This window comes from Myodes glareolus, chromosome 3 (genome assembly GCF_982192425.1).
Source record: "Myodes glareolus chromosome 3, mMyoGla1.1, whole genome shotgun sequence".
In the NCBI taxonomy this organism is placed as follows: domain Eukaryota; kingdom Metazoa; phylum Chordata; class Mammalia; order Rodentia; family Cricetidae; genus Myodes; species Myodes glareolus.
The window spans coordinates 93,024,340-93,037,402 of NC_142028.1; the positions used below are offsets into that span (position 1 = coordinate 93,024,340).

The 13,063-nt window shown below is 40.5% G+C and overlaps 1 protein-coding gene across 7 annotated transcripts in view; it reads right to left on the minus strand.

The window, feature by feature from the left end:
* The window catches only part of Patj (PATJ crumbs cell polarity complex component), a 317,812-nt gene that overhangs the window by 53,010 nt on the left and 251,739 nt on the right, over window positions 1–13,063 (minus strand). For all 7 annotated transcript variants that reach the window (XM_085686293.2, XM_085686290.2, XM_085686292.2 and 4 more), the window contains one exon: window positions 10,917–11,050. In XM_085686293.2, coding sequence (XP_085542419.2) covers window positions 10,917–11,050 — 134 coding nt within the window. The remainder of the gene's footprint in view (window positions 1–10,916; window positions 11,051–13,063) is intronic.

Here is a 13,063-nt window from a genome sequence, read left to right on the forward strand (position 1 = left end):
TCAAGGGTCACATCCTCCACTACTAATTCTTGTGTGAGTCACCACTGCATTCCTGCACTTAGCAGAATATCACAGTTGTCTTTCCATAGACCCATTCCCCTATTCCTGATGCTAAAATTCAGAACTGCTCCCAGTTCATCTCTGTGTCCTGGTGGCAACCTGAAGCAAACACCCATCAAGTGTTCTATTCAGTGTTATCAAGAAAACATCGACGACAGAAGAGATCAAGATGACTCTGAATGGAGAGGTGGGTAAGGCTAGTATGTCTTAATTCTGTTTCAGTCCTACCTTCTTATGGCACAGTATTAACAATACAAAACCAAAATACTCAACCAAAAATGGATGTGAAGCCATATGAATTCCCAGAGAACTTACGTTAGCTCAGAGAACCATTTAAAGGAGCCAAGCATGAGAAAGACTTAATTATCACCGAGCCCCACAAAATCCCCAAATTCCTCCAAGGGGATTAAACTCTGAATTGCTGGAAAAGAATTTGATAACATGTAATAACAGACCCTTAGACAGAGGCAAATTCACTGCACACTACAGTGCATCAATCAAATTTTCTTTACTGTTCAAGCTGCCAACAAGTAGATAAAGTAACTCATAAACACACTAATCATTCGGCAAAAGGCAATTTTATCCTTGTCACAATAGGCCCATAACACTTAAGGAAGCCATGTGTTAGAAAAATTAAGTAATGTTGTCTGTGGGCTGAAAAAGCTTAAGAAGCTTTACATTGTGGACAAGCTATTCTAGACGAATGAGATTTTTATACTTAACACTTGTGGATATTCAGTAGATTAGTTTAATAAGCATTTTAGAACAAAATTTTGACTGGGAACTCTATGGTAGATAATTATGAAGGTCTGTGTCCACATGGCTTTGTTTCCTGCTTGTAGGCAAGTTTTCCATAGCTTGGATCACCCTTGAAGGAAAAGCAGTCTTTGCCACACTCGTAAAAGCCTCCAACCACACTCCCCACAAGAACTCCTAAGGGATGCTTTAACCACAAAAGTTCCACATTAAATTTCACATTTAAGATGGAAAACATTTATCAGTATTCCAAAAAAGTGTCAGATCTTGTTATTCTGCCATCAGGGAAAAACTGCTCCTAATGAGAAAGACCCACGAGTACTGAAAGCAATATTAAACATATTCCATATTAAATGGGCATTTCTTTCTTTTGAGAGAAACCATGGCTCAGACCTCTGTGACACATGCTGCTTCCAAAGGCTACTTAACAGAGTTCTCAGTTGTTACTTGTGCAGAACTCACAGCAGGCGTGCCTTCTATGAAGTGTAGTGTGCCATGCTCACAGCCAAAGCACTGAGCCATGAGGGGGGCTAATGCAGCGAGGAGAGTAGAAGCCTAAACTATACTCCAATAGTCACTGAAAACACAGGCCTGAACGTAGCTAAATATGAAACGCTGGGTTAAGCTGATGCAGCTTATCTCATTTTGAGCAAAATTGTAAGCTGGAACTATATCTAGTTAAATACAAAGAACACGTAATGATGATTCTTCTTAGAACCAGATCCTTTAATACTCTCTCTCCCCCTCCTCCCTCCCCCTCCCTCTCTCTTTCTTTCTCTCTCTCTCCCTCCCTCTCTCTCTCTCTCCCTGTTTCTGTGTACATCTGTGTGTCTGGACCCAGGGCCTTATGAATTCATGTTAACCCAGTGGTCTACGACTTAGCTGTTTCCAGCCTCTTAACCCGATGCTTTTAGGAAGAAAGCTTTTCAATTGTACTTCAATTAGAACTTTAAAGTGCAGCAGTGTTTGGAAGGATTCAGGACTGGGAGTTTGAAGAGTCACACTTCCTGACACTCTCGAGGTAGCCTCATTAAGTTTCTTTTTTCATGACACTTAACAATGTCAGTGAAACATACGCCCTCTAACTCCATACCAGCTTTAAAATTCTTTTTCTCCCTACACGGTGGCACAAAGAATCCACCATATAGTAGAGACTGATTGAATAATGACCCCCCAACACAGACATCAAAGTTTCAGGGGTTATACCTAGTAAATAGAGGGAGGAAGACATGTCAGTATAGTCTAAATGCAAGACTGAGGCATGCCAACATTTCTATGTTTCTTGTCACCATGGAAACTCCAATGTATGACTTGCTGCTTTTTTCTGGGTGAAACATACTTTATTAGCTTTCTGAGCATTTTATACATGTATACAACACATCTTGATCATGATCTTCCCTCTCCTTCCCTAACTCTGCCCAGATCCACCCCCTTTGTAATTTTTTTTCAAGAATTACTATGATACAAGGAAATTTCAGGATATTCTATCTCCAAAAGCTGTGTGTTCTATCTCCACCACCAATAATGGATTGTACAAACTGGGCCTGTTGACATGGGTCTGTAATCCCAGTTCCTTGGAAGGCTGAGGCAGGAGGATGCCAAATTTAAAGCCTGCCTGCACTACAGAGTGAGTCCAAGGAGAGCACGGGCAGCTCAGTGAAGCTCAGCTTCAAATAAGAAAGGAAAAAGACTGCAAAAAAGGCCTAATTCAGATAAAGCTTACACGGAGCTGTGAGCTGCCTTTCTCATCATCACCAGAGACTCTGCTCCTGGCTGACACAGGGGCTTAATTTCTTAACCTGTGAGAACATTCCTGACTGAAGGCAAAGGAAGTCAATAGATTTGTCAAGTGTATATTAAATATACTGCTTTCCTATAAAACAGAATGTGACATTACAAGAAACACAGTATCTGTCAAATTGATGTCCTCACTGCTTGCAAATTCCATAGACTAAACAGTTTCAATGCAACTGATACAATCATACACATCACATACATACATACATACTTACTTTCAGGGGTCATAAACTTTTGCACACTATTTACCAGGTGACTAACCTATGAAATGAAGTCACAGACATAGTAGTGACCACGAGAACTGCGGTGAGAATCAACAAACACATTATACTTTAACACTGTGATAAGCTTTCTCTTAAGCTCAAAAATGAAATTTAAATTTACCTAAAATTGAGTTCTTGTGCCAAGCTTGATTTAACAAAAAGGTGATGTTCATGAATATGTATATAATTGTCCATGCTGATATATTAATTCATTGAAGGAAATGGATAATATTTGCATTACATTTGATCATTATATTTTTTATTTTATTTCTCCCCTCCAAACCTTTTCATATACCCCTTTTTACTCTCCTCTGAATTCATGGCTTCTTTTTTTTCCACTAATTGTTATTGCATGCATATATGTATATGCATTACATTTTATAAGTCCCCACAGTTCCATTTGTTCCTTATTTATTGAAATCTTACTTAGCCTGCATAATATTGTTGTTTGCAGTCACGTTCTTATGGCTGAATGTCCAAATCCAGGGTACAATTCGTTAACATTCTTCCAGTGTGATTCATAGAGGTTTTGTAAACTCTACTTGATTTTAAAGTAAAGTTAAGGTAAAAAGATGTTTTGTGTAAAAATAGATGACTTAAGCAATAATGACAAAAGGAGCTGTGCTTTGGGGACCGCACGCCAAGGCAAACCACGCTCCTTAGGAGATAGACTGTGCGGAGTTCACATGAGGGTGAACTGCTAACAATCAGTGTAAATTAGCGCTCTACCCTGCTTACTTAAAAAATATCCAGGAGTTTGGACTGCTGTAGTACCACTTCCAAACTGTCAAAAGTGGCAATAAATAGGCGAGAGCACATAAAATGATGGGGTCAAATGGAGTTACATCAGAGCAGACATGGCTGTGGGAAAGAAAGGTTTTCTGCACTTGAATTTCTTGGGAGGTAAACTTTGCCACATAATGTCCAAATGCCTGGGGCCTCCTCCCTTATGACTTAGCAAGGTACAAGACATGTGGCTTACACAACTGTGTAACAGAGGTAGACTAGATTGGTATTACTTTATAGAATTTGTGTGTCGTAACAAATTAGATTATTAGGGCTATGCTGCAGCTTAGTGGAAAGTGCATGTTTAACGTGTGTGAATCCTTGGGTCCAGCCCCAAGCACATAAATAGATATTAAATCATGTGTGAAAATAAAAAAGAAAAATTAAAACTTGGACACTAATGACAAAATTCTAAATCTGACAGTCTAAAACAGGGGTTCTCAACTTTCCTAATATGCTAGCTCTCTAATACAGCTCCTTATGTTGTGGTGACCCCCAACCATAAAATTATTTTGTTGCTACTTCATAACTGTAATTTGCTTCTGTTATGAATCGTAATATAAATGTCTCACATTCAGGGTATCTAATATGTGTTGTAGGGTTGCAACCCACAGGTTGAGAACCACTTGTCTAAAGCCTTTTAAAATTGAGAATATCTACATTTCTTAAAGCAGAAAAATGGAAGGAAATGGAAAATGTTATACCAAATGAGACAACCCAGACCCAGAAAGAAAACAGTTCACAATCTACTCATATGAAGATCCTTCCTTCAAACACGGAGAATTGTGTGTAAAAGTCAGGAAGCTAGAAAACGTTTATGAGAGAGGAGAGAGGATGAGGCCTCAGTCGAGAGTTAAAGGTTCAAGTGGGGATGGGGCAAGGGATGGCAGAGGGAGTGGGGAAGGTGAGAGGATGCGAAGTGGATTAACCACAGTTAAGAGTGCATGAGAAAGTCTTAAGGAAGCCTACTAAGCTATGAGCTAATTAAAAATACAACTTAAACAAAAAAAGTTTAAACTGACATACTATGATGGGTAGGTTCACTGCTGCCTCTAGAAGGTTATTTAAGTAAAAAAAAAAAAACCCCTCAGTTTCAGGCACTGAATACCTCCTTTAAGTTAGTGGTCAAGGGGGCCCCAGAGGCACATACACAGGGTATGGCCATTGTTCTTGGCTGTCCACCATAACTGCATGACAAGAAGACTCAACTGCTGAAGATGCCACACACTTTGGTTTCTGGACACAGAAAAGGGCCAGTGAAATGACTGTAAGACTCTTGGTGCCAAGTGAAGTAATCTGAGTTCAGTCTCTGGGGTCCACATGGTGGAGGAGAGGACAGACTTCCAGGAAGTTGTCCTTTGATCTCCAGTCTACTGCATGCATATATAATATATAATCCAATAAAAAAAATAGGGTACAGACCTAAGCAAAACTCTCAACAGAGGAATCTAAAATAGCTGAAAGACACTTAAAGAAATGCTCAACATCCTTAGCCATCAGAGAAATGCAAATCAAAACAACTTTGAGATTCTATCTTATACCTGTAAGAATGGCCAAGATAAAAAATACTGATGACAACTTATGCTGAAGAAGATGTGGGGTAAAGCGAACACTTGTCCATTGCTGGTGGGAATGCAAGCTGGTACAGCCCCCCTTTGAATATCAGTATGGTGATTTCTCAGATAATTAGGAAACAACCTACACCAAGACCCAGCAATACCACTTTTGGGTATAAACCCAAAGGATGCTCAATCATTCTACAAGGACATGTGCTCAACTATGTTCATAGCAGCTTTGTTTGTCATAGCCAGAACCTGGAAACAACCTATGTGCCCCTCAACTGAAGAATGGATAAGGAAAATGTGGCACATTTACACAATGTACCACAATGTGTGGTACGTTTTTCTACACAGCAGAAAAAAATAATGACATCTTGAAAAGTGTGGGTAAATGGATGGATCTAGAAAACATCATATTGAGAGAGGTAACCCAAACCCAAAAAGACAAATATCATATGTACTCACTTAAAAGTGGCTATTAGACATAAAGCAAAGAAAAATCAGTCTATGATTCATAACCCCAGAGAACCTAGACAAAAAAGAGGACCCTAAGAGAGACATACATGGATCTAATCTACATGAGAAGTAGAAAAAGACAAGATCTCCTGAGTAAATTGGGAGTGTGGGGACTACGGGAGAGGGCAGAAGGGGATGGGAGAGGAAGGGAGAGGAGCAGAGAAAAATACATAGCTCAATAAAAACAAGAACAAATAATCAAAAAAGAAAAGAAAATATGGTACACATACACAATGTAATTTTATTTAGCCAGAAAAAGTAACGAAACATGACATTTGTGGGAAAATGGATAGAGCTGGAGATTATTATTTTAAGTAAAATAAGTCAGACTGGGAAAAACAAATACCTCATGTTTTCTTTAGTGTTTGGAATTTAGGATTAAAATCATACATGCAAGAAAAAAAGAAAACGTGCTTTTACCTGTATTCATTACAATCATTCTCTTGAAGAATATAATATAACATATTGTAATTTCTATATTGCCCAAAAGATTTTGTTGGTGTATATAAATATGAAGAGCAGAGAATCAGAGATCAGAGAATATAAAAGAAGAATAAAGAAAAGTTCTGAAAGAAACGGAAAAAAAAAAAGAATTGACCTGCCTTACGTTTAGTGGAACAGCACTCAAAATATAAAAGCAAAGCCAGTGCCCTTGTTGGCTTTTCTCTTGTAACAAAACCCCAAGACAGTGCAAGGATACTAACTAGGGCTTTTATTTTTAAACTTTTCTTTTCAAAAATAAAAACAGATTCTAACTTCCATAAAACAAACAAGCTAGCCCATAATAACTTGGCCTTACTTGCTAGTTAAATAAAATAAAGCAACTCTTGAGACTTTAAATGTTAAGAGCACATTGTGAGGTGTCAAACATGGGGTATGGAGTTTTCTCACACTATCCTCTTGAAAATGAGAGCCATAAGTGTAAATGTGTATCCTCTGCTATAAAGCAAGAAGCTGAGTGGTTATACTTATGCAGAAGTTGAGTGTAGCCTTTCTCAAGAGTTCTCTAGGGACAACACACTCACTGGGTGCTGGCAGGTCATTTGTTGGCCCTCAATATTAATGTGACACCCGCCTGTCACTGAGCCCACGGAGAACACCTAGGTTTGTATGAGAGGAGGTTCACTCTCAGGACACAGGCACTGGGTCATTCCCATCCTTTACCAATAAGAAGTTAATTCTAAAGTTTCAAAGAAGGTCAAAACTGTCCCTCTGGCCTCTTTCCCAACCTTGCTGTTCTCACTTCAATGACATGATTTCAATACTGCTGTAGTTGTGCCCAGAAGTAATCAGGGACTCTAAGAATAAAACCCATTACAGAGACTCCTCATGAAGCCAATGGGGTCACAAAGCTTGGCACCAGGTAGGAACAGCACTCACTAGAGAAACTGGGTGAGGCCAGTGTTCAGAAAGGCACAGAAGCCTGGTACAGGGCCTTGTTTAAAGGGTGTAAGACTCTGTATGGCTTCTAGATACATACATTAAAATAGCATGTAGAGTCTGGTAGATAGGATAAGTCCCTTCTACCGATGGCACACAGTGGTAGAGTTAGCAGAGAGAGACCCAAAGAGTGGACTTTAAAGCCAGACCATCTGTCCAAATACTACCTGTTCCCACCACCAGGGTATGTCTTTGGAGAAATTCCCTAACACATCTCCCTCTCATCTGGAGATTCTACAATCAATACAAGTTCTAGCACAGGGTGTTGTGAGGATGCACGTGAATTATACAAGAATGCCTACAGCAGTTTTAGAAGCTTGATACCAAAAACAAACAAAAAATATTCATCTAGAAACAAAGTCATATTTCATGGTATAGGAAACACAGAGAGGTACGAGATAAAGAGAACTAGGGATCTACTTGTGTTTGTGTGTGTGTGCATGTGCGCGTGAGTGTGTGTACACCAAAGATCAACCTCATGCACCTTGTTATTTCAGACAAGGTTTCTCAATGGGCCTGGGACTTGCTGATTAGGCTAGGCTGGACCCCAGGAATCTGCCTGTCTTTGCCTCCCCAGCTCTGGAATTACAAACATGTGTCGCCATACCATGTTGGGCATCAAACTCGGGTCTTCATGCTCTCACGGTAAGCAGCTGACTGACTGGGTTATCTCTTAAGCAGAGGGTTTACTCTAACAACTAAGGGCACTTGGCAAGCTTAGCTAAGGCACATACCCCTAAGTATACACTTGGCATTAACTTAACACCTGCACAGTGCATCTCAGGTAACGTCGTGAGATTCTTCCCCCAAGAATCAGCACTGTGCTCAGCTCTGTGGCCTCGAGGGCGCAGTGAGAGTCTACACTGTGGTTGCTGGCAACAGTATCCAGAAAAGGGCCTGCCAGTGGTCCAGGATAAAGACCTACTCCTGAATTTTCTTTTCCTCTCTAGCATCCCACATCTGGCAATAAAATAACCTCAAATACTCTGGGGTACTATATTTTGTTTCTTCAAGAATGTGGGTGTAAAACTCTGATCATGCCTTTAATCCCAGCACCGAGGAGGCAGAGGCAGGTGGATCTCTGTGAGTTCAAGGCCAGCCTGGTCTACAAGAGTTAATTCCAGGAAAGCCAGGGCTGTTACACAAAGAAAAACCAAACCAAACCAAACCAAACCAAAAGAAAACACCACCAAAACTCCCTCCCAATCAGGAGACAGGCACTTTGAGAAGGGCTTGGCAGGTCTGGGAGGGGCTAGCACTAGTTTTCAGCAGAGTAAGCACTCTTTCAGTTTTTACTTGCAGATTAGATGTCATCGAAGAGCAGTGTGGTATTTTGTGAGGCAAAGCAACACTTCACCAAGACCAGCAAGAACAAGGGAAGACAGGAAAAAGATGGAATTATACACATATCAACGGAAGGAAATACAATGTGAATTAATATACCACACCCTGGCTGCACAATGTGCTTTATCTGGCTTCCTGGCTTCCACATTTCATACAACAACTAGTCTATAATAGTTAAGCTCATTAAAAGCTTTCTACAGCATCCCTTTTCCCTACCCTCTAAACATGGGAAGAATTATGATTTTTTCATTGGTTGATCTCCTACCGTAAGTAGACTGCAAACACTAAAAGAGTTAATGAAAGCAGGGCAATGCCACTCAATTTTACAGCCCAGGTCAAAGCAAGAAGAACTGAGCAAACATATGTAAGCTATCACAGAAGACCGGCTCTCCAGAGGCCAGCCTGGCAGAGGCGTCACAGACGAAAACAGAGGCAGAAGGCTGTCTCCGAGGACCGGAGCAGGTGTGTTTGTAAACCTTCTGAAGCGTTCACCCTTGTCATTAGCTCAGTACTTTCAAAGGCTGGTGCAGGTGACTGGATGCAAACACACAGGACAGGACATGTGATCTCCCTCTGTGATCTCAGAAGCCATCTGTCCTGGCAGAGGACTGATGAGGTGTCAGGAGACTAACTCTACAGATGGCCAGATCTGCTGGCCACATAACAAAAAGGACATGGGATTCTGCCTGGGAGGGGTGTGGAGGGAAAGGGAGAGGTGGAAGTCAGTCCTGCCCTTCCCTGCACCAAGGCTGAAGCAAGTCCAAACAGCAGAGCTTCTGCTCACACCAGCTCATCGTTTCCTGCAACTTCTTTTTACAAACTCCCACCTTTGTTTGCAAACTTCCGGCTGGATGGATAATGGGACCCATGTGCTAGCTTTCATGCTTCGTGTGAAAATTTGGGGGAGCATTAAAAAAAGAAAACGATCTTCACTGCATTTAAGTACTTTCCACTTCTATCCTCTTTTTGGTTGCAAAAAAATAAAAAATAAAAAAGACAGTCCTATATTTTTTCTGTGACTCTAATTTGAGGCTTTTGATGAGGTTAGGAAATAAAAGTTGTGTCCCATCTCTCATTTTAAGTGACACTTATCTTTCAAGAACAGTGGGATTTATAGTCTCAAATGGCAGAACTATTAGGAACGTCAAGATGCTCCTGAAGAACTTTGATCTTTGCATTCTTGACGTGGCAAGAGAAGCAGAGCAAGATGCTCAGCAAGGCCTCGAAAGGAGAGGCTGGGTCCCACACAGAGCACAACTGTATTGATACCAACAGTGGGGAGAGAGCTGAGTGGCTGCTCAGCTGAGCTGACTCCATTCTTCTGAGTCTTCTGGGAAATCTAGTTCTATCTTGGGCTAAGTCATAAGAAGAGATTTATTTATGATAAAGAGATCAGATGGTTAAATTTGTGTGTGTGTGTGTGTGTGTGTGTGTGTGTATATATATATATATATGTATATGTACACCATGTATGTGCAATGTCCAGATATATATTTAGCTTTATATATACACAATTTCACTTCTTACAGTATTTAAGGTATCTCTTTGGGAAAATGGGGGAAAAGAGCCTTTAGGAAGAGCCTTTAGGAGGGAGCTAGTACCCATGTCAGGGATAGCTTCTCAATACTACCCCAATGGCTTTAGTATGGCAAAGATCACAGTTATAAACCATTTTCTGCTGTTTATGAAATCTGAGCATTTCTACAGCCCAGGGAGTTAAGATTACTAAAATAGTATATGAATATTACACTGTTTAATGATATGACTTAGTCACACAGAAGAAAGGCTGTAAGGAAAGGGCAATCCTTCCCCAGTGACAAAAACTGGGTAGACACAGTACCCTATGCTAGACGAAGAGAAATACAGGAGTTCAGAGCCGTATGGTAGCCGAGGTCTGTGTGGGAGGCAGGCAGCGCCAGTGCCTGTGGGGCCTGGGCAACTCTGCATCCTCAGTTCCCATCCAGACATCACACGTAAGTAGGATCCGACATGCAGCAATTTCTGACTGTAGAGGCAGAGGGCAGGTTAGGACATAAATGTCCTCAATCACAATATTTTGATAAAGCGTAAGGAGTTAAAAATCCATTGGTCAATAACTTCAGGCTCAGAGCACAGTACATTTTCTTCTGGGCTGGGTAGTTTATTGGAGAGTCAGCTGTAGGCCAACGTCCTCTAGGACGGGAGGGGAGATGCAGAGATGCAAGGCCTACAAGCCAGATGCAGGAGGACCAGGTTTCTGTAGTTCCTGAAGCTCCTGAGCTTCCTTATGCTTGAGGGAATGAGTACTTATATTCTGTTTTGTTTTGTTAAGCCTCCAGTGTAAGTATCCTGGGCCATAATGAGCCTCAGCAACTAACTCTGTGACAGTAGACAACATTTATTTCTAAACACTTACCAAAGGTGTGTCTCTTCCTCCTACAATGCTGAGACCAAGCCCTGAGCGCCCCTTGGATATTTCTATGATCATTTCCTGGCCAGGGACAATGGGACATGTTGCAGGGTCCACTGAGAGAGGAGCCTGGAAGTTACCTGGAAAGGGAAAACACAATGATTAGCAGTAGAAGATGCAGCTCGTGCACTCACTGGAGCATACGGTGTGTGCTTCACGTCATTCCCTCTGCATGAGGCACTGTGAAGGGAAAAGCTGGGTAACCGCTCACCTCACCCACAGGACAAGGCACTAACTCATCAATCTGTCAACTTACCAATTCTAGGTATACTTAATTAAAAAAACTCAAAACCCACCATGAAATACAGCATTGAAAAATTTAAGATGACTAAATATTTAGGTCCACCAAAGCATACTGCAATGAGTATAAGAGCTATTATGACGGAAAATTGGGGTTTATAAGAATGTCACAGGCTGAACATCCCTAATACAGATATCTGAAATTTTTTGATCATTGACATAATACTATAAATGGAAAATTCAACACATGACTTCATGTGATAGGAGAAAGTAAAAATATGGACACATCCAAACAGCCTCAGGCTGTACATAATATATATATATATATATACACATAAATAAAACATAAATGGATTCTGTATTCAGATTTGGATCCTATTCCCAATCTATCTCATTATATATATGAAAATATTCCAAAATCTTAAATATTTCTAGTCCCAAGAATTTTGGTCAAGATTATTCAACACACATACACACACATACATGAATATACACATGTATGCATACATTTGTGTTATAATAAAAATATGAAAACTTACTCCCAAGGCCATGAATAAAACTCTTGTTAAAAGAGTTATAATATTGTATAAAGGCTTATTTATTTAGTTAAAGTTTATTACTTTTCATAGTTTTAGTGTTGTGAGTGCCTGCATATGTGCACTAGGGCATTTTCCTGGAACTGGGGTTACAGACGGTTGTGAGCTGCCGTGTGGACACTGGGAACCAATCTTTAGTCCTCTAGAAGAGCAGCAAGTGCTCTTAACTGTTGAGCCACCTCACCAGCCCCTAAAGGTTTATTATTTTTAAATCATTCTTCAAGAATGCATCTTTCTAAAACAGATAAAAACTTCTAGGCCAAGAAGGACGTTTAAAAACACCCAGTATCTATTTCCAAATGTGCACTTTGCGTATAACTAACCCCACTCTAGTGAAGAACTAAAACTTACAGCGTTTTGTGTCCTGCAGAGACCTCTATAGAAGTGATCTCTGCCGGGGGCTTTGCCTTTACCAAGTCTGAGCACCATGATGGTGGATGCAAATCCATAGGGGTTGACAATAGTGAGCGCCACCTACTGGTCAGTAGTGTCTAAAGCATAGAAACCTAGAAGACCAGGATTCAAATGTCTGCTAGAGCGACCTACCTATGTGATAGCAGGTATTAGCAGGCTACTGCCCATAACCACAGTGTCAATACAAGTTCAAAAGGAAAAAAAAAAGAGGAAAATTATACCTATATATCTATGTCAGTATTTATCTATCTATATCTATATCTATCTATATCTATAGATTTGCTTTGTTTTTCGAGACAGGGTTTCTCTCTGTGGAAAATCATATTTTAAGACAGATAAAATTTACAAGAATTAAAATTTCAGTGTCCATAAAGCTGTACTGAAATCCAGACCCACTAATTCATTTATGCTTATGTATGCTATTGTACACACAGGCAGAGGTGAAAAGCTGCAACAGGCTGTGTGGCCTGTGAGCTCAAATGGTGGCCATACAGTTCTTTATAGAAAAGTTTGGTTTTGGCTGTGTGTGGCACATTCCTGTTATCTCAGTACTCCTGAGTCTTAGGCAGGAGGTTCATCTTGAATTTAAGGCCAGCCTGGGTTACAAAAGCAAGACAGGTTCCCCCCTCTCTGCATCCTGCTCCAGAGCAAGGAGGGGGAATATAAGAAGGAAGAGGAAGATTCTTAGCACAAAACAAAGAAAGTGGACCCGTGGGAGTTCTTGATTCAATAATTATGATTTGATAACACAGGGGAGCTGGGTTTAAACATACAGAAGTAGATTCAGGCACCTAAACAGCAGATTCCTATGTAGTAAAATTGGCTCACTGCTGAAGAGTAAAT